This window comes from Aquarana catesbeiana, linkage group LG07 (assembly GCF_042186555.1).
Source record: "Aquarana catesbeiana isolate 2022-GZ linkage group LG07, ASM4218655v1, whole genome shotgun sequence".
NCBI lineage: Eukaryota > Metazoa > Chordata > Amphibia > Anura > Ranidae > Aquarana > Aquarana catesbeiana.
In genome coordinates this window covers 86,526,394-86,549,464 of record NC_133330.1, presented here as the reverse complement: position 1 = coordinate 86,549,464, position 23,071 = coordinate 86,526,394, and the positions used below count along the sequence as shown (strand labels likewise).

General features: G+C 43.3%; 1 protein-coding gene across 1 annotated transcript in view; it reads left to right on the top strand.

Moving 5' to 3' along the window:
* Window positions 1-23,071, top strand: part of LOC141103139 (inter-alpha-trypsin inhibitor heavy chain H3-like) — a 175,248-nt gene that overhangs the window by 83,850 nt on the left and 68,327 nt on the right. Inside the window, exons 11-13 of the mRNA XM_073592419.1 lie at window positions 8,758-8,939; window positions 9,084-9,269; window positions 20,097-20,236. Of these exons, the coding sequence (XP_073448520.1) occupies window positions 8,758-8,939; window positions 9,084-9,269; window positions 20,097-20,236 (508 nt within the window). The remainder of the gene's footprint in view (window positions 1-8,757; window positions 8,940-9,083; window positions 9,270-20,096; window positions 20,237-23,071) is intronic.

The window sequence follows — 23,071 nt, the reverse complement described above, 5'->3', positions numbered from 1 at the left end:
ATTTACACATATACATATTGTTTAGATCCAAATATTGCTTACTTTTTATGATCTGATGTATGTACTCCATCTGGTCTTGTTCACGGTGTTTGAGATCAGACCATCGTTTTCGGATTTGGTCCTTTGATCATTCCACCGAAAATTTGCTCTGCAAAACGGCGATGACCTTCTCCAAAATGATGTCCTTTCGGCTGTTGGGTCTGTCATAATTGTGCAGCCTTCAGTTGTAATCAAGCTTCTTTAGGATGTGCACCATTTCCACCATCTCACCCTTGCTCATGGGGGTTGCTTTGTGCCTCCTATGAGCTCCACCACCGCAGGGCTGGCTGCAATCTGCCAAATCCACCATTGTTGTTCCTCCCCAATCGCCGTGTGTGTGTTGCATGCAGAAGTGATGGTCACGCCCCAGCATCATGACGCACTGAGAGCGGAGTTTGACGCATGCGTAATGTGTATAAAGCTAGAAAGCACGGTAGATGGAACGGCCATAGGAACGATCTTGCAGTGGAGGACGAACAATTGCCAACGCACAAAAGGAGCAGAAAATGAAGGAACAATTGGAAATTGGGGCATAGGTCGTTAGTTGCCTATACTGCTTAGATTGAGGCCTATATTGGGACCAGCTTATGGGTTAAGCCAGACATTATGGTTTGTCTTATGTTCTGTCTTGCAGGCATCATATCATCATGACTGATAAATTCACTTCGCCAGAATTTCTCCCCCAATTCATTGACATGTACTGGGAGCTGCCCTGTCTCTGGAAGGTGAAAAGTAGAGACTACTCAAATAAAATACTGAGGAAGGCAGCTTTGGAGAAACTGGTAGAGTTGTGCAAACCTGTGTTCCCCAGGACAGACACCAACTACATCAAGCAAAAGATAGCCAACCTTCGGAGTACATTTAAAAGTGAGCTGAACAAGGTCCTGGACTCTGAGAAATCTGGAGCAGCAGCGGATGACCTACATGTCCCCAGGCTGTGGTATTACAACAGCCCGCGGTTTTTAAAAAGACCATACAGAACCCAGGACATCGCTGTCTACGCTCCCTTCGATGTCTGCTGAGGCCACAGCTCCTGAGGTCCGCACAGGTCCTGATGCACAGGATGAAGATGTGGAGGAGCTCAGCTTGACCCAGGTATAGCATTTTTGAACATATTTGTATCCAAAAATACAATAATGATAACTAGACGTTATTGGGAAAATATTTCTGCCTTAACAAAGTGGTTTCCATATCAATAGACAGAAAATGATTTGAACAAAAATGAAAAATTCTTGGGTCAGAATGGTCTTTTCTATTTCTCCACATTGAATTTGCAACAGTGAGGAGATCAAAATTGTGTGTGATTGATGACCAAACCCAAAAAAGATTCTAATTATGTCCCATTTTCATGCACAGGAAAGTGTCAGTCTGGAGGAGCCAGCGGCCAGTAGCCAGACAGAGTCGCAGATCCCTCCCCTATGCCCTCCTGCTAAAAGGGCCAGGAAGAGCAGGAATCTGGAGGAGACCACAGCTGTCTTCCTCAGTCAGGCCACTACTGCCATCCGGACAGACCCAGATGAGGCTGAAGCATTTGGGTGTGTGACGGACAATGAATTAAGGCACATGGCCAGTGAGCAAAGGAACAGGTATGAGGAACTCATCCTGCAGCTCCTCAACAAGGGGGTGAGGGGCGAAATTTCAGAAAGCATCAACAGTTCTGATTTTGTGGCCCCACCTCCACTGTCTCCACAGCCAACCCACACACCACAGCCACCCCAGCCACCACAGCAGCATAGCGGTCAGTGGTAATACCAGCCACAAGAACCCCAACAACGTTGCTGGACTGGGGATTTTAACCCATTCACCACTTACTTATTTATATTATTTAGTTTTTTTGGAATAATGTTTTTATTTGTTATATTTTCTATATTTTTGGATGCATGGAATGCACTTTTTTGTTAATTTTTTTTCTATTTGGATGGCAGATAGCATGTCTAATTTATTTTTTTTTTTTTTTCTGCACAATAAAAAAAATTTGTAGAATAATATTTGGCTATGTGTTTTACTTCAAACGGCAGTTTGGGAGTAGGCAGTTACTTTAAAAAAAAAAAATACAATGTAAAATTATCGAGGGACACCAACATAGTTGTATCTTTGATCCTAAAAACTCTGGGTTAATGGTGTTGTGGTAACTTGCCCATAAAAACAAACAACAAGCATAATAATAATGTTCTTGATATCATTAGAAAACAAATGCCTTTTAAAAATATGTTTGCCATAACTCCATCAGTATCACCAGCAAAGCAGCTTTATTATTATCCCATTAAAGAAGAAGAGAATGTGCGCTGCATTTCGACATTTCATAATTTGCCGGGTCGCGAATGTTAATTCTCCATTACGAGCGCTAGTTTACAAGACCAACTGCTTCTGGCTTGTCCTTGCTTCTGTTCATGCGTGTTTGTACTTTCGACTTTTGTGTGACGGATTTGTGTACTGACCATACGAAAATCAGGCGTGGAGCCGTTGTCCGCCGAAAATTTACTAGACTGTCATCCAACATTTGTTGGCCGAAAATAGGAAAACAATTGTCTAAAGGAGCGCACTAACGGTAAGAATTTAGGACAACAATCGTATCGTGTGTACGAGGCTTTAGTATGCCCATGATGTGTGTTATGCCGCGTACACACGGCCAGACTTACGAAAGGGCTAAACTCCGTCTGCATTTCCGACGGAAAGATTTAGAACATGTTCTATATCTGAGTCCTTCAGAAATGCCGACAGAAAAAGTTCGATGGGGCATACACACGGTCGGCATGTCCGATCAAAAGCTCCTATCGGACTTTTTCTGTCGGGAAGTCCGGCCGTGTGTGCGCGGCTCTTGAAATATCTTATTAATTGACAACTTTGTGGGGAAAAAAATACATTTTCATTTTTGGCAAAAAAATACATTTTCAAAAGACTTAAATATATAAAAATACAGCGTAGCGCAGCAATATTTGTGAACAGTCTTAAAAGTCCACTGCAAATATATAAAAGAATTCTTCAGTGTATAACCATAAAACTTCAACATCCCGTGTCTACTCTCTTCACACTCCATGTATATCCATCACCAGGTGAAAGGGCTGCTCACCCCTCATTGCAAATAAAAGAAAGCATATCACACAAATCGTGCAATTCACTCCTTTCTTCTTCTCCAGAGCGATGGAATAGAGACTTCTCACAACTCCCCACATTTATGTATTTCAGGTGTTCTGGAATCACTTTCACAGTGGTTGGCTGAGTGCCATTTGTTCAAAGTGAACAATATTTATCTATATATGCATTTTTTCACTTCTCTTTTCACTTATATTTCACATGAATAATAGTGTAATTTTTTATGTATTATATGCACTGATTGGCGCGTTATTATTTTCAAAAGGCTCCCTATCCCTTTCAGAAAAAAAAACAAACAAATTGAGTGTTTGCTTTCCAAAATGGGGTCATTTTGTGGGTGTTCTCCTGTCCTAGCACTTCAGAGACTTAAGAAATGTTATGGGTAGTCAGGAAATCAGAAGCGCAATTTAAGCCCAAAGGTGCTCCTTCGATTTTGGGCCCCTCTATGTATCTAAGCTGAAAAAAAACACATTTTATGTAAATTCTTAATTTTCTAAAAAGTGTGCCAAAAAATTACAACCTAAAAAAAACTCACTATACGTCTTCTTACTAAATACTAAAAACTCTCTTTGGATAAAATAAAATACTAAAAACTCACCATGCATCTTACTAAATACCTCAAATTGTCTACTTTACAAAAAGGGGTCATTTTGGGGGTATTTGTACTGTCCTGACAACAAGAGCCTCAATAAATTAGATAGGAAGTCAGAACATCAGGACTGATCAATTTTTAAATATATAGTTTGTAGACCCTATAACTTTCACACAGACCAAATAATATACACATATTGGGGTTGTTTTTACCAAAGAAATGTAGCAAAATAAATTTTGACCCACATTTATGAAGAGAGATTATTTAGTTGCAAAATTTTATTTTTACAACAAAAATTAAAAAGTGTATTTTGGTTTTTTTTTCAGCCATTTTTTCTTTACATAGCAACCCCTCCCCCCAAAAAAAATGACCCAGTGATGATTAAATGCCACCATAAAAAAAGTTCAGTCTAAAACAAAATGTCATAAAATCGATTTGGGTACAGTGTTGCGCGACTGCACTGAAAACTGATATGGCCTAGACTGGACGGGGGTGAAAAAAAGTCCGGTCAAGTGTTTATTTAATTTTTATTAATCAAAGCAAACTCACCCATCCAACCATGCCTCCATGCTTTGTTTTGTTGAGCAAGCTCTTTGAAAAACAGGCCGTAGCATTTCTAGCCCTGGCCATCTTAAGTAGATGCAGATGATTCATGTAGCATTTATTTCCCAGAATCTATCTGCACATAGCTCAGGCATGCAGGTAGGAGGGTGAGCTTAGCTCAGAAAGTCCCTCTTCCAGATGAAAGAACAAAATGCCCATGAAGCCTCATGGAATGCATGACATCATTTTGGCCTAGGCCAGAAACAACTGAAGAAATGTTAAAAAATTAAAAATACATCTATCTATTTACTAATGCTAGCAGCATAAGGATTAAAAATAGTTAATGTCGATTGAGAGAGTTTAGTTCAGTTTAGTAGCCACCGCAGATATACTGCGGCAGGGCTGCTCTATTGCGCAAATTGCTGTACTAGTACAGTGTTTCATGTAATAGCTATAGCAGGCGTGGGCCCGCGTTTCCGGAGTCAATGCGCGTGGCCAGCGGCCGCGATGTCTGCCGGCCACCTGCGTTCGCTCCACAGAGAGGCAGAACGGGGATCTGCCAGTGTAAATAAAGCAGATCCCCGTTCTGTCAGGGGAGTAGTGAGAGATCGCCTGTTCCTAGTAATCCGGAACAGCGATCTCTCTGTACTCCCAGTCAGTCCCCTCCCTCCACAGTTAGAAACACCCCCCTAGGGAACACTTAACCCCTTGATCACCCCCTAGTGTTAACCCCTTCCCTGCCATTGTCATTTATGCGGTGATTAGTGGCTACTTTTAACTCTGATCACTGTAATAATGTCAATGGTCCCAAAAAGTGTCAAAAGTGTCTGATCTGTCTGCTGCAATGTCGCAGTCCCGCTAAAAATCGCTGATCACCGCCATTACTAGTAAAATAATAATAATAATAAAAATGCCATAAATCTATCCCCTATTCAGTAAACGCTATAACTTTTGCGCAAACCAATGAATATACGGTTATTGCGGGGTTTTTTTTTACTAAAAATATGTAGAAGAATACATATTGGCCTAAACTGATGAAGAAATCTTTTTTTTAATTTTTTTGGGGGATATTTATTATAGCAAAAATAAAAAATATTGTTTTTCAAAATTGTGGGGTTTTTTTTGCTTATAGCGCAAAAAATAAAAACCGCAGAGGTGATCCAATACAACCGAAAGAAAGCTCTATCTGTAGGAAAAAAAGGACATAAATTTTGTTTGTGTACAATGTCGCACGACTGCGCAATTGTCAGTTAAACTGACGCAGTGCTGTATTGCAAAAAAATGGCCTGGTCATTAAGGCCCCTTTCACACGATCGGACCATTAAGGTCCGCCTGTCAGTTTTGACGGCGGACCTGAACGGGCGCTCCATGTTTGCCTATGGAGCGACGGATGTCAGCGAAGACATGTCCGCTGACATCCAACCCAGTCCGATCCACTAAAAGCAGATGGATGGCCCTACGTCCAGGTCCGTCGCTGGTGGATTGGATCGGGTGAGATCTGATGAAAACAGACATGCTGTCCGTTTTCATCTGATCCCTCCATAGGCGGCAGCGGCGCCTGACAAGCCCCTCCCCGCTCAGTGAGCAGAGAGGGACCTGTCATCCGCCGGCTCATCGGAGATCAACGGAGAGATCTCTCGCTAAGCCGGCGGACCGAGGCAGACTCTGTGGAAGCGGAGTCCGCCTCGTGTAAAAGGGGTCTAAGGGGGCAAATCATTCCAGTCCTTAAGTGGTTAAAATAGTTTTTACATTTATAATATAATTTGAATTGCTCTTCTGCAGCTGTTTTTTTTTTTTTTTAGTCATGTGACCAGCACAGCACCAATCAGGGCTGTGCAGACACAGACTCCTACTGCAGACGTGCTCTGCTGATGTAGAGAGCATACAAGCAGATTCCACGAGCAGCTACCCCATTCCTGCTTGTGGAATCACCCCTTTCCACGAGTTTATGGCTTCTGCTGTATCCCAGTGGCAGGTACCCAGCCAACATTGTTTTGCCTATAAGGGTATTCCTGGTATCCCTTGGGATGGCAGCAGTAAAGAGGAAAAGGAAATAGGGCAGGCTTCAATGGGGACACTTCACCCCTCCAAAACCCTAGGATTTGCGTGGGTGTTGTGATTGAGGAACTCAGGTCCTCTGCTGCAGACAGTTTGTAAGAAAGAAAAGAGGGTATTTGCGATTGGATCATATAATCAGCAGCTGAACGCTATACCTTTGATACTAAGTATATAACAACAAGTGAAAAAAAGTGCTGCACTATAACAAACAGTGTAATAAATGATTACAATAAATGAAGAACATATCATTCAAATAAATATAATAGTCCAGAATGTGCTCAATAAAGGTATATGTGAAAGTGTACACATAAAAAGAAAAAAATTGAAAAAAAAATGTAGAATGAAAAAAAATGAGAATTGAAAAAAGTCCCATATGAAATTCCGTGCCAGGTGAGAAGGGGATTCAGGGACAGCAAATTTGACTTACCAGAAAGCCAGCGACCCCCCTCCCCCCTTACTCAATCAAGGGATCCAATAAGGGAAACTTGAGCATCAACTCGAGTGACTCCAGGCAGCCAATTCATAGGTAAAGCCAGACAAGTAAATGCAGATAGTCAATCCACTGTCCTCACCCACAATCAGTGGGTCATATATATGCAAGATAAAAGGTTCCACATAGTGCAGTATTGTAAAAACATCTGTTTTATTTTAAAAAAAGTATTGCCCTTACATTATATCAGCAGTAAACAGCATGTATCACATCCAAAACAGGTCATTTTCCAACATCAAAGATGGCCAAACAATGATCGCCCATGCGCTGTAGCATGTGTGCATGGCTCTTTCCTATGCGTTTCATCAGAGGTGACATCATCAGGGGCTTACCGATGGCTCCAGTATGCTCGGAATTAACCAGAAAGTGGAGGGGGGGCACCTCTCTTGTCGCCTATAAAAGTGATCTTACGGTGAATACGATACTGGGATCACTTTTATCGGAAAGCTAGCCACCTAATAAAAGAATAAAACAGGGTTATGGCAGTTAGCTGCAGCCATAACAACAGTATTTAACATCAAAGTAATGACGTACATTTACAGTTAGGCAGTTCACCACAACAACGGTATTTAACGTCAAAGTAATGAAGTACATTTACAGTTAGGCGGTCGGGAAGAACGTTTTCCGGTTATGTTTTTTTAAAAGATTTTATATTTTATTGTTTCCCCGTAAGGTCAACCCTGCCCTGGTCAAGCAAACACGGGCAGGGGTGGAAATGCAAGCTGGGTAAAAAATAATGGCAGCTGAGATGAGGGAATACATGGGGTCACCACATTTTGTGCGGGACTCATTTCAGTTACCCTTGGCCTCCGTGGGCTCTTTCTTTGAAACATTCTACAGGGGCAAAATGAAAAAAGCAGCCAGCCACAAATATTATGGCTGGGTGGCTTTAAAAAAATGTTTTTGCTTGTTTATTTGTATTTGTAACTACCATATTTAAAGTGACAAGTTCTCTATATTAATACATTAGGCCCCTGATATCTCCCCTGCACACTGAAGCTAATGGTGCCAGTGCTACTGGGTTTGACAACGTTGAACCAGGAAGTGATGTAATACACATTGCTTCCTGATTCATTTATTGGATACAGAATCATTTATTGTATGTTTGCTGAGCTCTCTTTGCTCCTAGGAACACCGGCCAAGCTGGTTCTGAGCCTACAGGTGGGACATAGGAACCCAGGATAAAACAGGGGTTTTCCAGTGCCTATGAAAGTGATCAGATGATTGATTGATGAAAGCTATACAGCTGGCATGTAAAGTCATAAAGCTGGGGTTACTATGCAGTAGGGCAGCCACTCAGCAATGAACGTATAAGACAGCGAGAATCACTGCAGTAGCAGGGATCAGTCAGGTATGGAAAATGTATACTTAATTGGTCCAAGCTGGAAAAAAATTAAACCATACCTGGAAATCAGCTTTATTGGTTTTTATATCACTTTTTGTTATCACTTTTTATTAGCATTTAACGAGAAAATACAGCTAAATTGTTGGCGTTTAGAATGTCTCTAAGTGAAATTCCATTTAGCCCATCTGAACAAAGAAGACAGGGAGAGGGAGAAAGAGCACATTAGTTACTCTTCCAGCTCTTTCGGTTCTGTAAATTTGACCTTCAACTATTGAGCTCTGTAAACAGGCTATGCAATATTAACCTGGCTTAAAAAGTACATACACATATTTTAAACTATTAGTTACAACTATATTAAATACACTCCCTTGCTAAAATTTGGATCAAGGTAACAGGATTACAAGGTGACGTTATATACAGTAAGATGCTTTATCCCATCCCCCTTTTAAAAATCCTGATAGTACATGGTGGTTGTCATATTATTCTGCTTATAAGTGAATCACTGAAACAATTTGATTTGATTTTTGATCATATTTCACTGTATAATATGTATCTTTTAACATAGCACTGATATGATTTTTGTTTTTCTTCTACAAGGTGAAACTGTACCAGAAAAAATTCAGGAAAATGTAAGGAAAGCTAACAAAAATGGATATACCGTGTACTGTCTTGGCTTTGGTTATGGGGTTGATTATGGATTTCTTGAGAAGATGGCATTGGAAAATTCAGGAATTGCCCGTCGAATTTATGAGGACTCAGATGCAGCCTTGCAGATGCAGGTTAGATTTTTAATGTATATCAGTTCAGCTGACTACACAGTATGATTCGCAAAATGCCTTTTATACTGAAAATCTTTTAGGCTCGTTATGTTTCACAGAAAATATACGTAAATAAAACAAATATTTCTTTACTTTGTATAATAGGGATTTTATACAGGAATTGCTAACCCAACATTGGTGGATATTAAAATGCAGTATCCTGAGAATGCCATTGCAAACGTCACCCAGAACAACTTCAAACATTACTTTGATGGCAGTGAAATTGTGGTTGCAGGACGAATAATCGATAATGATCTGAACTTTTTCTCTGTGGATATACAGGCAGAAGGGGTATGTATAATGACTGTCCTGGTAAAAGTGCAATGTCGAAAAAAACATATTATTGTTGACTAAATCAATCCATGCTATCAATAAGATTTGCATTCCAACACACACATCTTACTCCCTACTATTGATATCACTATAAAATCTGCACTCTTCCACATGACTCAGTCTCCAGTATCCTTCCAACCAATGAGGTCTGCACTACACCACATGTACCTCATTTGTTAGTATCCATACCACCAGTAAGATTTGCACTCCTGCGCACAAACACCCTACTCCCAGGTTTCCATATCACCATTAAAGTGGTTGTAAACCCTATTCATGAAATTTGACCTAAGCACATACAGTATCTCACAAAATTGAGTACACCCCACACATTTTTGTAAATATTTTATTATATCTTTTCATGTGACAATACTAAAGAAATTACACTTTGCTACAATGTGAAGTAGTGAGTGTACAGCTTGTATAACAGTGGAAATTTGCGGTCCCCACAAAATAATTCAACAAACAGCCATTAATGTCTAAACCGCTGGCAACAAAAGTGAGTACACCCCTAAGTGAAAATGTCCAAATTGGGCCCAAAGTGTGTGGCCACCATTATTTTCCAGCACTGCCTTAACCCTCTTGGGCATGGAGTTCAGCAGAGCTTTACAGGTTGCCACTGGAGTAATCTTCCACTCTTTCATGACGACATAATGGAGCTGGTGGATGTTAGAGACCTTGCGCTCCTCCATCTTCCGTTTGAGGATGCCCCACCGATGCTCAATAGGGTTTAGTTCTGGACACATGCCTGGCTAGTCCATCACCTTTACCCTCAGCTTCTTTAGCAAGGCAGTGGTCATCTTAGAGGTGTGTTTGGGGACGTTATGTTGGAATACTGCCCTGCGGCCCAGTCTCCGAAGGGAGGGGATCATGCTCTGCTTCGGTATGTCACAGTACATGTTGGCATTCATGGTTCCCTCAATGAACTGTAGCTCCTTAGTGCTGGCAGCACTCATGCAGCCCCAGACCATGACACTCCCACCACCATGCTTGACTGTAGGCAAGACACACTTGTCTTTGTACTCCTCACCTGGTTGCTGCCACACACGCTTGACACCATCTGAACCAAACAAGTTTATTTTCGTCTCATCAGACCACAGGTGATGGTTCCAGTAATCCATGTCCTTAGTCTGCTTGTCTTGGTTCAATCATGGTGAGGCCTGTTCTGAGGGGAACCTGTCCTGGTAAATCGCTTTATAGTCTTGGCCACTGTGCTGCAGTTTCAGTTTCAGGGTCTTGGCAATCTTCTTATAACCTAGACCATTTTTATGTAGAGCAACGGTTCTTTTTTTCAGATCCTCACGGTTCTATGCCATGAGGTGCTATGTTGAACTTCCAGTGAAGGTATGGGAGAGTGAGAGCGATCACACCAAATTTAATACACATGCTCCCCATTCACCCCTGAGACCTTGTAACGCTAACGAGTCACATGACACCGGGGAGGGAAAATGGCTAATTGGGCCCCAATTTGGACATTTTCACTTAGGGGTGTACTCACTTTTGTTGCCAGCGCTTTAGACATTATTGGCTGTGTGTTGAGTTATTTTGAGGGGACAGCAAATTTTCACTGTGATACAAACTGTACACTCACTACTTTACATTGTAGCAAAGTGTCATTTCTTCAGTGTCGTCACATGAAAAGATATAATAAAATATTTACAAAAATGTGAGGGGTGTACACACTTTTGTGAAATAATTTATATCTGTAGTGTTTACTTATCTCTCTCCAAAGCTCTAAGTGCCGTTTCTCTCTGGTGCTTTGTTCCTCAGACACAGGAGATAACAGCAAATTTGTGTTGGGGAGGGTGCTTAGAGGGAGATTAGCAGGAAGCTTGTCTATTCATAATAAAGCTCTGCAAGTTCCTTCGTTCCTCTGCCTATGTGGAGTAGGGGTGTGTGCCATTCCTCCAATCAGCTCTCACACAGTGTAAGCCCAGACTCCCTACCCTCTGCTGAAAAAGGAAGAAAGAGTGTAGAAAGGGAAAGACAGCAGATATATAAGTAAAACTTACTGTATGTAGGATGATTTGTTTCATCTCTGTGTATCATCTGAGGCTATTCACTTCACTGGGTATATGTGAGGGTTTACAACCACTTTAAGATTGACATTCCACACACACAGTCCCTAGAATCCATGTCACCAATATTATCTGCACTCTAGCAATCACAACTTTCCCCCAATCATCAATATCAATAGTGATCTGCACAGCAGCACACTTAACTCACCAGTATGTGCTCCTCAAGCCCCATTTTTTACATGTCATGAATCTGCATAGCAGCACATACAGTACATCCCACTTTCCATACTGCATGAAAGTAATGAAATCTGCAGTACAACTGTAGCACCCACCTAGGTAGGTGTTAGAGAGTGTGTATAGTTTTTGACTTTTCTGCTTAACAGAGAAGTAGACAGGCAAATTTAGGTGCTGTCTGCTTAACAGAGAGCAGTGATTGATTAGCGAGGTCTGCTCAGTGTGCTCTGGTGCTACTCATATTGTCTTGATGTTTCACACTGATCCAATAGCAAGAGGGCATATTGGACAGTGGGAGGAAACCTTTTAGATGAGAGCAGGGATGTAGATACAGCCCTGGCCAATTAGAGGGGGATGTGCCCCAGGGGATGCTGGGTGCCTGTATTTAAGTCTGAGGAACACAAGGGCTTGGGGATCCAGTCCAGCCCACCTCCAAGGAGAGAGGTTCAGATGGGGAGGGCATAGTTGCCAACATTGTAAAAAAAAAATGTGGGACACTTTTGTGGCTGTAGGCGGAGCCGTACAATAATTAGGGGGCGGGACATTCGTTTGTAGGAGTGGCTTAGGAAAATATACAAGTGCGGCGCGCCAAAAACCGGGCGTGGTTTACGTGACATAGTGGGCGTGGCTTAAATGGGTGTGGCTCAAGAGGGTGTGGTTAGAGTCTGAGATGAATGAGGGATGGAGAGGGAGAGAGGGGGAGAGGGATTAGAGGGGGAGAGGGGGAGAGGGAAATGACGGGACAGCAGCCCCAGATCCTACACAACAATAGAAATATGTGTATTCTAGAAAGTTTAACAATCAGCAGTCAAAGATACTTCAAACACCTGGTGTTAGCACTTCAATCATCCCGGCACCATGGTTGTTATGGTGTCAGGATGATTGAAGTGCATTATTTCTATTATTACATTGTAATATAAAATGAAATCATTCAACTCACCATAATGCAGAATCAGTGGGATCCCTGAGCGTGTCACTAGCCACGTCGCCTGCCACCAGCCGTCCATCCTTGCGTCAGATGTCCCAGCACAGTCCGTCCTTGCATCAGGTGTCCCCAGCGGAGCCCTCCCTTACATCAGATGTCCCAGCAGAGTCCGTCCTTGCATCAGGTGCCCCCAGCGGAGCCCCCCTTACATCAGATGTCCCCAGCGGAGCCCCCCTTACATCAGATGTCCCCAGCGGAGCCCCCGCTCACACCAGGAATTCCCAGCGGAGCCCCCCTCACACCAGGAGTCCCCAGCGGAGCCCCCCTCACATCAGGTGTCCCCGGCGGAGCTCCCCCTCACATCAGGAGTCCCCGGTGGAGCCCCCCTCACATCAGGTGTCCCCGGTGGAGCCCCCCTCACATCGGGTGTCCCCAGTGGAGCCCCCTCACATCAGGTGTCCCCAGTGGAGCCCCCCTCACATCGGGTGTCCCCAGTGGAGCCCCCTCACATCAGGTGTCCCCAGTGGACCCCCCTCACATCAGGTGTCCCCAGTGGAGCCCCCCTCACATCAGGTGTCCCCAGTGGACCCCCCTCACATCAGGTGTCCCCAGTGGAGCCCCCCTTGCATCAGGTATCCCCAGTGGAGCCCCCCTTGCATCAGGTGTGTGTCCCCAGTGGAGCCCCCCTTGCATCAGGTGTGTGTCCCCAAAGGAGCCCCCCCTCACATCAGGAGTCCCACAGCGGTGCGCCCCCCCACCTCAGAGGTGTCCTAGTAGTGTCCTAGTAGTAGCATGGCTAGAACCCCCGCCCCTTTCCATATCAGACAGGAAGACGGCTGGGGGGGGCTAGACGGAGCTCCTGCTTCGCCGCCCACCCTCTGCCCCGCCTACCCCCCCGCCCCACTGCCAGTCTGATATGGAAAGGGGCGGGGGATAGGCGGGGTGAGGCGGAGCGGGCGGAGGGTGGGCGGCGACGCAGGAGCTCCGTCTAGCCCCCCCAGCCGTCTCCCTGAACTTCATCAAAATGGCGGCCGGCGGAGACATTGTCTCCGCCGGCCGCGGACCTCTAGTGGCGGCGGCGGAGAATCGTGAAGAACCGGATTTCTCTGGACATTTCCCGGGACACCAGAAATTCAGGAATGGCATCCAAGTCCCGGGAATGTCCCGGGAAATCCAGGACAGTTGGCAAGTATGGGAGGGAGCTGCTACCTCTCCCCAGCATAGGCTGCCTTGTGGCCTCGGGTGGTTGACCTGAGGGCCTGAAGCCTAAAAGCTACAGCCCAGGGTTCTTGACTGAGGGAGGATGTCTATGGATCTGGTCTGATGTCACTGGTATAGAGTGTCGCTTGGAAGATGGAAGGAGGCTACCAGCTGTCCCTGGACATTTTGTGAGTACAGACTCCTGAAGGGATCCCTGAGCCTGTGTGTGTTGCTGAAATCCCCCTCCTGGTCCTAGAAGTCAGCATACTGGGTGTGTGAGCTAAAGGACACTGGCTGAAGACAACGAGTGGAAGAGTGTGTGCACCTGTCTGTGTTAAAATACTGTGTAACTGGCTGTGGATTAATCAGTGGAAGACCCGGGTACAAATATCCAAGCAGCTCCTACGGGGGTCCCACTACACAACAAAAATACTTTGTTCATGACTATCCATGCCATCAGATCTTCACCCCAGCCCACAGACATTGGCAAGGTTCAACAATATTAGATATTTTAACCACTTGCTGACCGCCGCACGACGATGTACGTCCAAACTTTGAAGGGGTATATCATTGTTATGGCAGCAGCTAGCTGCCATAACCCTGGTATCCCCGTTTTCGTGCGGCGGCCGGCTTTCAGATAAAAGTGGTCCCTGTGGCGAATTTGCGGCGAGATCACTTTTATCGGTGGCGGGAAAGCGCTCCCCCCCCTCTCGGCGCGATCCGGTGCCCTCCGCCGCTTACTGGAGCCGTCGGTAGCGGCGGAGGCGATCGCATCCGTCTCCGTCCTGTGCCTGGAGACGAGTGAGGCTTAGATGTCACCCACTCGTCTCCATGACCCTGCTGGGCGGAAGCGACGTCAAAACGTCACTTCCGTCCATGCCTCTTAAAGGCACATTTTTTCAAATGTCATTTTTTTAAATGACTTTTTTTTTTTTTTTATTGCATTTTAGTGTAAATATGAGATCTGAGGTCTTTTTGACCCCAGATCTCATATTTAAGAGGTCCTGTCATGCTTTTTTCTATTACAAGGGATGTTTACATTCCTTGTAATAGGAATAAAAGTGACACAACTTTTTTTTTTTTTAAAACAGTGTAAAAATAAATAAAATAATCAAAATTAAAAAAAAATGTAAAAACCCCCCGTCCCGACGAGTTCGTGCGCAGAAGCGAACACATACGCGAGTAGCGCCCGCATATGAAAACGGTGGTCAAACCAAACATGTGAGGTATCGCCGCGACCGGTAGAGCAAGAGCAATAATTCTAGCCCTAGACCTCCTCTATACCGCAAAATATGCAACCTGTAGAATTTTTTAAACGTCGCCTATGGAGATTTTTGAGGGTAAAAGTTTGATGCCATTCCAAGAGCGGGCGCAATTTTGAAGCATGACATGTTGGGTATCAATTTACTTGGCGTAAAATTATATTTCACAATATAAAAAAAATTGGGCTAACTTTACTGTTGTCTTATTTTGTTATTCAAAAAAGTGAATTTTTTCCAAAAAAAGTGCGCTTTTAAGACCGCTGCTCAAATACGGTGCAAAAAAAAGTATTGCAACGACTGCCATTTTATTCTCTAGGGTGTTAGAAGAAAAACCATATATAATGTTTGGGGGTTCTAAGTAATTTTCTAGCAAAAAAACTGTTTTAAACATGTAAACACCTAAAATCCAAAACAAGGCTGGTCCTTAAGTGGTTAAATGCCCATTTATCAGCCCTAAATCCTTTCTGTACCTGCACTGATATTGTTTCCAATGCATTTATAATCATTTTTATGTTTTTACATTGAAAGGCATTTTACATACCTATGAATTGGATACAATTATAATAAAATTGCACATCTTCTATTCACTGCAATGTAAAACAGATCTTGTAGGATAAAAACTGCAATATGCTGCAGTTTTCAAAAGGAGAATGAAAATCCAGGGAATTAAAAACTGGCATTAATATTATGTCTGAGTAAAAACAAGTCCAAACACAGAGTTCCCATAAATCAGACACATATGTAAGGGAAATTGGAGCAAATACCTAGGAGAAAGCAGGGAAAATAACAGTGATGCTATATCATAATGTGCCTGCTATTACTTCTGCAGCACCTTGCCTGCTGCCTAAAAACTGATCTCAAATCACTATGTCCAATGTATGTGTTGTCAATCCCCAGCTCTAAACCTTGTCACTGGCAAATTGGGATGGTGTGAGTTCATGGCAAAGGTAATTGCTGCCACAATAATGTCTGCTGTGCAGCTTGACTTATATCTTCTACATTTTTACTTTTTGTACAGGTGCAACGAAAAAAAAAAAAAGGCAGTTAGAAGAAGAAGCGGTTAGGCAGGCCATAGACTATGTGATTTTCTTTCTTCCAACCACGGGTTGCAGGAAAGAAAGTTGCTTGATCCACCCATCCCCACAGTGAGTGTTGATGGGCGGATCCCTCCTGTGAAGCTATTTTGTTCTCCCAGCAGGAGGGGAAGGGGGGCGCAGGGAGCCATCTCTGCTGGGAGAACATAGTGATTATTGTTAGTGGCTGGCAATAATTGCATGTATAAATCCAACATGCTGGTTGTGCCCAATTTGTACAATTCAGGGCAAAATCAGCCTGCCCATAGATAGTTCAAATCTCAGCCAGTTCTGCTGAACCGGCTGGGATTTAAACCATCTATGGCTGGCTTAAGTCTGTGGAAGTAAAAACTGCCCAAGGTATCAACAATCAGTAGGATTAAACAAATTACCAAGACACAGTAGACAGGCAGAGGAAGAATAGTACCATGCTGTTGGTGTCAGTAGTAGTACAAGTGCCATAACATCTGAAAAAATCCTCCATGATGTTGCTCAGTGGGAGGATGAATAGTGCCTCACCGATGGTCAGCGAGCTGAGGAGGACCCCAAAGTTTGTGTTAGTGGAAGCAATAATGCCCCATTGTTGGTGTCATTAGGAGAAATGGTGTACCATCTTTGGAGTTAGTGGGTCTAATAGTTCCCCACCCTTATAGTCAGTAGGAAGAATAGTGTCCCATCATTGGAGTGAGTCGCAGGAACAGTGAACCATCATCAACGGGTTCAGAAAAGCATCACTGTTGTTCAGTGGTCCCTTATCTTTCAATATGCTCAATATCCTGTGCTGCTCTCTAGTAGCCAGCTGATTTTATAGCATGAATTATACAAAAACACCAGTCAGAAGATCACTCTGCTCAACAGTACCAACTAAAGTACGTTGGTGGGTGATAGAACACTTTGCCTTCCAACACCTTGTAAGCAGGTGCTTGTGGGGTGTCATTTAATGTATTTCTGCTGTTGTATTCATTGCACAGGGTAGTTATACAGACAGTTACAGGCTGCATGGTCCCCTTCTGCTCCATGGACCAGGAACCTACTATGACAGACCCTGTACTCAAGAGGAGTATGTCTGCTGTATAAGCTTCCCTTGCCCGGTACCAGCATGATCCAAGATCCCTTAGCCCACCCAGTCACTTTTTGAGACATCAGTGTAGGGTGGTAAGAAACATAAAATTGTTTATTCAAACACAGGTACAAAGAGATATACACTCTGGGGACAATCCCCCTTTCTTTGCACAATGACACAGGGCAGGGTAAACTACATTCAGTAACATGACACGCAGGTAAATTTAAACTTTTCAACAAATAATTCAATTAGTAACTGCACTCAGAAAGCCTTTAGGAAGGGCTGCAGGAGAAATCCCCCCTCCCCTCTAGCAACACATAGCTGACAGTGGTTTCATTAATATGAGCTAATTAACTAGGCACTTAAACCAGCCTAGATGAATAGACTATTTGGAAACAAGGCTACAACAAAGTACATTACACATTGTCCTAAGTGTAACCACAGAACACCTTTATAAAGAGACAATAGCAGGAGACCCCAGTAACAGACTGTCCGGCTCATACCTACAATAGTCTATGAGGTAAAGCTCATACAATGTCCCAGCAGATCTTCATATATTTCTCCGGATATTGTTGATAAATATTACTGTCCCAAGTGAAGAAGCCTCTCCAACTTTCAACATAAACCACACATATAAGACCCAGGTAACGGGTAAAATGAAATGCTGAGTCCGGTGTGGTTGTATTGATAGTCTGGTTAGGGCAGACTAGACGGCTTCTCAGGTCACCCTGTTCCCCTAAAAGACACAGGGTCACTTGCACCTAAGAGGGGCCTAGGGAGCTGGAAAATAGGTTTCCAGAGCTCTCTAAGGTAAGCTGGGTTCCACGGGCCCAACGCCAAAAGTGACTCCCGTCACACCTACCATTACTGGACTTTTGCTGAATAGACTTTGCTTCTCTTGAAGGTATGAACCTGTCAGCCTGCATTAGTTAGATAAGGCTGGACTCTGTTTTATGTACAGTGTGTTGTTTAACTGTGTTTCTGAATCTTCAGTAAAGCTGTTAACTGTTTTAAGCCTGGATTGAAGTTACTCTAAAGGGGTGCATGATGGTTTCAGGGCCTGTAAAACACATATGGGGTACAGAAGCAAGGCCACTATAAAGGGTTAACTCAGCATAAGGTGTGGAAGAAGTGAACAGTTGCCACGGGTAACCAAGGATTGGTGGAAGGTGTACAGCCGCCTGTTGTGAATCGTAGTACCTGGCATGGTGGAAGGTCCTCCGGCAGCGAGGGGGTCAGTGATCTGGCTTCCTCCACAGCAGTCAGTTCCCTGAAAGTATCAGGACCTAAACCATGTTATAGAGACCCATTGTGGACAGGTGGAGAGGGTATGGGCTCAGCGGTGTCCCTCCTAAGCGCAATATACAATGAGGAAGATTTAACTCAGAAGAGGCGAGGAATAAAGTGGCAGAGGCCCCAGTTCGGACTTTTCAGGCAATGGACAAAAGTATAAAAAAAGATTTTATTAACAAACAAGATTACAACAGACAGGTCATATATAGAAAAGAGTTAAAAGCATACAATACATATTGATAAAAAATTGACACCGATAGATGCTACTGAGCCCCTGTGAGTCAATATGTTTTGCTATTGCTTCTTCAGGACAAACAGGGTTTTGGTTGAAAGAAAACAGGTCTCACTCACAGATAACCAGTTGTCTACACATGGAAATCTCCCGGATGATCAGAAGTAAATCACCATTTATAACAGGAGGTGGACTCTCAATAATACCAATAGCCGGAGGGTAGGCTGATAATGTACATAGATATAGGTATATCATTCACCGGGGGAGAGGGGGATGAGAAGTGCAAAACTTGAAAAATCCTGGATAATCAAGAAGGAGGTAAGAAAAGCCTCTCTGACCCTTAAATGACCACATTCATTGGGAGATTAGACAAGTAGTTCCAAAAGACTGGAAAAAATGCTTTCAAATAAATTCAGCAGCATCAACCCATCAGATGTCTGTAAAGTCCACAGTAGTGTTTAAACATGCAATGGTGACTAATCATTCAGTAATCCCCCCAGGAACCTACAGAGTGGAGCCACACCTTCTCATCCCCCTCTTCCCCCGGTGAATGATATACCTATATCTATGTACGTTATCAGCCTACCCTCCGGCCATTGGTATTATTGAGAGTCCACCTCCTGTTATAAATGGTGATTTACTTCTGATCATCCAGGAGATTTCCATGTGTAGACAACCGGTTATCTGTGAGTGAGACCTGTTTTCTTTCAACCAAAACCCCATGTGTCCTGAAGAAGCAATAGCAAAACGCGTTGACGCACAGGGGCTCACTAGCATCTATTCGGTGTCAATTTTTTGTCAATATGTATTGTATGCTTTTAACTCTTTTCTATATATGACCTGTCTGTTGTAATCTTGTTTGTTAATAAAATTGTTTTATTATACTTTTGTCCATTGCTTGAAAAGTCAGAATAAGGGCCTCTGCCCCTTTATTCCTTTCCTCTTCTGAGTTAAACATTATATGGATGTGGCCTTAGGAGTGTTGTTTCAATCATTTACAATGAGGAAGGTGTGTAGTATTATGGGAAAGCTTGTTTATAGAGGGACTCTGTACATTTAACTACTGCATGCAGTGTACAGCTCATCTCTAAGTTGGGGTACCACCATAATGTTGATGTCACATGAGAGCAGCCCTGGCTGGTCCCAGGCATTGATGAGAGTGTGTTCATGTTCAGGGCGAGGTGGCCCCGCCCATAGCCTGGCACCCGTTGCCATTCTGCATACAGAGCCTTCAGGATAAGGGCCAGAATAAGAAAACAGTGGGGTATATCATGCTCACATGCTGTAGTTTGAGGAAGGCTTCTTTTAAATCAGAGAAGTCTATTAGAGCTTCTCATTGAAGTATCATGCCTTGATGTTTCTATAGTAAATACTAGGATAGTATTGTTACAGAATCTTCTGAAAATGTTATGATGTACTTGCTCCTAAGTATGCTAGATTTATATATATATATATATATATAATGAATTATGTCTGTTACTCGGACAGGCAGATAATTCACTGAAATACAGTGAAAATGTTCAACTCCAAGAGAAGGATGGGGTGAGCAAACAGCAGGAGTACATATTTGGTGACTTTACTGAGAGACTTTGGGCCTACCTCACCATACAGCAGCTGCTGGAGAAACGGTATGTCTGTATGTAATATTGCTTTTACCCTAAAAAGAACATGTTCTGACTTAAATTATTTAAATATTTTCTCTATCAAGGAGTTCCAAAAAAAAAATGTGCAAACCTACCTCAGAAGACTTAGGAAAACAGTTAAATGGTATCTCTTATGATATGCCCTACTTTCCACAAAATTGTTACTGAATGCCTACCTTGATTGGCAAAGAAGACTAAGCACTGAAGCTGGCCAAACACTTATAGAAATTCGGCCAATTCAGCGGGGGCTGGTCAAATTTCCCTCAGTGTGTGTCAGTCCTCACTTGACAGAAGCTGATCATTTGATCAACTTCTGTCAAAGAGACACGGACACTTTTCTCGATCAGTGGCTGTAGTCACTGAACAGTGTATTCTGACAACTGTAGGTAGGTACAACTGTAGGTAGGTACAACTGTAGGTACAATGTCCTGGCAGGGGGATCTCTATGTCCAAAAAGTGTACACAGTGTGCTGCTTATTTTAATAAAGTGATTTTATTTGATACTTGCCTCAGCGCCCTGCTGTTCATTTTCTTCTGCATTGAGGGGATTTCTCCATCCACCCCATTTGGCTAACAGTGTATGGCCAATGGTGTAAATCGTTAATGGATCTCATTATGACAGACAGAGCTAAACTTACCACAACAAGCACATGTATGCCTATTGAGCTCTCAAAGTGTTAGAGGTTTTTTAAAAAGATCTTTAAAATTTTGCTAATTTTTTATTGAATATTTTAAGCTTTACCAATCTCTAGAAAAAAATTAAAGTTCCTGTGAAGACTGTACAGGAGACCTGATTACATTTCCTTCTAAAACTTAAAGGATAAGTTCACCTTTGGCAACATGTTACATGTTCCACCCATTTTTAGGGTGGAACATGGAACATGTCCAAACTTCTGCAGAGGCTGTCTGATCCCCCCCCCCCATACAAGCTGTCACTTTTTAAAATCGGCGCCGCCATGTGGGGCTCCGCCCACACGGCCGCATCATTCATTCACACAGCCCTGTGTGTGAATGAACTACAAGCCCCAACATCCTTTGCGGCTTGTATTTCTCAATGAACTACCACAGCGCTGTTGAGCACCGCAATAATGAATTGATTCTTCCTGTCAGATTGTATTTGCCTGCCCGTATGGGATGTACGGGCATACAGATACACTGACGGATCTGAAGGAGACCTGCATGGCACCCATGATCGTTGGTGCAATGCTTTACAGGCTTAAAAAAAAATGCACATTTTTGTGGATTTATTTTTTTTTTCTAAAAAGTGAACTTATGCTTTAAAAAGATAAGTCTACCTTTGTAAAAAAAATAAATATTAAATGCACATCTTTCTGCAGGCAAAATAATGTGCAGTTAATATATTTTTTTACTAGGAGCCCTGCAAAGCATTGCACCCACGATCAGCAGATAGCGGGTGCCATGTAGGGCTCTTGTAGACTTGTCAGTGTAAGCTGTCTGCTCACACACTGACAGGAAGCATCAATGAACTACCTCGAGTGCTCAACAGCACCATGGTAGTTCATTGAGAACTACAAGCCTACAGCCGCAAAGTTCTTCCATTCACAGAACTCTGTGAATAAATGATGTGGACAGGTGAGTGGAGCACCGCACGTCTGCGTTTTTTTTTTTTTAACTTGTGAAAGGTAGTGTGGGGAGAAGATCCCCCACTCTGCGTATGCAGATGACTTGATGTTTTCTATTACCAACCCAACTATTTCCCTACCAAACTTAATGAAGGAGTTTGAGACCTATGGTCATCTTTCTAACCTAAAAATAAATTTCAGCAAATCAGAAGCAATGGGTATAGAGATACCACAGACTCAGCTCATGCACTTTAAGAACACCTTCCATTTCAAGTGGACAGACAAAGCACTGAAGTACCTAGGCACTTACATCCCCTCAACACTCTCTCAACTCTTCAAACTCAACTTCCCGCCCTTACTGAACATCGTCCAAAAATTACTCAACAGTTGGAAAAACGGCCTACATTCTTGGTTTGGACGTTGTAACATACTAAAAATGATGATCCTTCCCAAATTTCTCTACCTATTACAGGCCTTACCTATACACATAGCCGCAGCCTACTTTAGACAAGTGCATTCCCTATTCTTGACTTTTCTGTGGGCTGGGAAAAGACCGCGTCTTCCGAGACAGACACTATCACTCCCAAAACACCATGGAGGATTGGCCATGCCGGAGATCAAAACATACTATCTTGCAGTACACCTGAGTAGGCTCATCGACTGGTGCCGACATAAGGAAACCAAACTATGGGTGCCATTAGAGCAAGCACAATCTGAGATTCCCCTCCATAGAGCCCCTTGGTGCAGCTCAACACTCCCCTCACAAATACGATCTCACCCATTGATTGGGAACACTACGAAAACATGTGCACGCCTACTTACACAAACATCTCTCTCCACTAGGAAATCACCATTGAGGCCCATAATAGGAAATCCTCAATTTATTCCAGGATTAACGGACCCCTCATTCCACATGCTGAGAGATGCGGGGAGATATCAAGCTTCCCATTTTACTATCGGGGGAAGATGGGTGACGCCGGTCGAGCTCTCGGACCCGAACGGATTTTTCCGCTTGGATTTCCTGAGGGCTAGCCAACTTTCACACTTTCTTAGCAGTATGACCCCTTCAACGGTAAATGACCCACCTCTTACTGCCTTCGAGGAAATCTGTACGGAACACGGAGTGCTTTCGCACACGTTATCTCTGACTTATAATATGCTCATCTCACCACCAGGGGACTACCAACACCCTAGCTTTGCTAAATGGGAAAAAGATCCGAATTGCCACTTCACTACA